Below are 1358 nucleotides of genomic sequence, written 5' to 3' on the forward strand. Positions count from 1 at the left end.
CCGGCTGTGCGCTTCCCAGGCGGACGCCCGCGGGCCTGCCTGAGCCTCGTTCCTCTCCTGTGAGGCGGGCAGGCCGTGCTCACGGCTGAGCTGTGGCTCAGGGGAAACCTCGGGGTGAAAGCAGGTGCCACATGGGACGGCTGTCACCCCCCATCACACCAGCAGAGGGCGCACTGCGAGGTGAGCCGACCCGGGGACAGTGTGCGGGGCCTGTCTGAGCGTTTGGGGAGCGGAGGGGGCTGGCGAGGCTGCAGGAAGGGGCTTCCGAGAATCCAGGCACCAGCCATGGAGGATCAGGGCCGTCTGGGGGCCTGCGGGGGCCTGAGCGCCCCGTCTGTCCCTGCCAGCTCACTCCCGAGGTCCCAGCTCCCTCAGGGAACAGATGGGTCCCCAGTCAAGACGGAAAAGTCAGAGATGCCAGGAGTGGGGCCGGAACAGAATGTCCGGGGGCTGCCCAGCTGCACCGGCTCTTACTTGTCCAGCGCGGAGCCCTGGCTCTGATTGCTGGTCAGACGCGAGAAGACGTTGCGATCGTTGCGTGGCCGCGTGGGCGGGGACGAGGGGGGCGTGAACCCCACGTCTGTGGACCTGCCAAGCGGGGACAGAGAGCGGCATGTCAGTGCCGGAGCCATTCTTACTCCGTCCGACCTCAGACACACACGTCGTGGCTGGTGGTTCCCGGTGGTTCCAGCGTCGACCTAGGAACCAGGAGGTCAGGGTTTGATTCCCGGTCAGGGCACAGGCCCGGGCTGCGGGCTCGATTCCCAGTGCGGGGCGTGCAGGAGGCAGCCGGTCATTGATCCTTTCTCATCATGGATGTTTCTCTCTCTCTCTCCCTCTCCCTTCCTCTCTGAGATCAATAAAAATCTATTAAAAATAAAAGAAAAAAGCCGCGCACGTGCGTGTGTGTGTTGTGTGTGTGTGTGTGTGTGTGTATGTTTGCACGCACTGTATTTCCATGTCTCCAAACCAGTAAGGAGACTTCCCTGGCCAGTTTGGCTCAGTGGATAGAGTGTCTGCCTGTGGACTGAAGGGTCCCAGGTTCGATTCCGGTCAAGGGCACATACCTGGGTTGGAGGCTCCTCCCAGCCTGGGCCCTGGTCAGGGCGCGTGCAGGAGGCAAGAGGACCCCTGGATGGACCGAGGTCTGATTGACCCACAGGCTGGGATGGCGAGAGACTGTGAAGGCGGGCGGGAGGGGCACCAGGTTGGGAGGGGACCCTGGTTGGCGTGGGCCAGGGCGGGGCCAGCAGGGAGTGTGAAGAGGAGCGTGTGGAGGACAGGCCCCCCGCCCCTGGGCAGAGCCCCCCGTTAGGGACACGGGCAGCTGGGTCCCAGCCCCAGGCCCTCGGCCGGCT

At 64.5% G+C, this 1358-nt stretch overlaps 1 protein-coding gene across 1 annotated transcript in view; it reads right to left on the reverse strand.

Annotated features, from left to right (window-relative positions):
- Positions 1-1358, reverse strand: part of KIF21B (kinesin family member 21B) — a 30961-nt gene that overhangs the window by 9802 nt on the left and 19801 nt on the right. Inside the window, exon 22 of the mRNA XM_014533386.1 lies at positions 475-698. Within this exon, the coding sequence (XP_014388872.1) occupies positions 475-698 (224 nt within the window). The remainder of the gene's footprint in view (positions 1-474; positions 699-1358) is intronic.

Source organism: Myotis brandtii, unplaced genomic scaffold, assembly GCF_000412655.1.
Source record: "Myotis brandtii unplaced genomic scaffold, ASM41265v1 scaffold975, whole genome shotgun sequence".
NCBI lineage: Eukaryota > Metazoa > Chordata > Mammalia > Chiroptera > Vespertilionidae > Myotis > Myotis brandtii.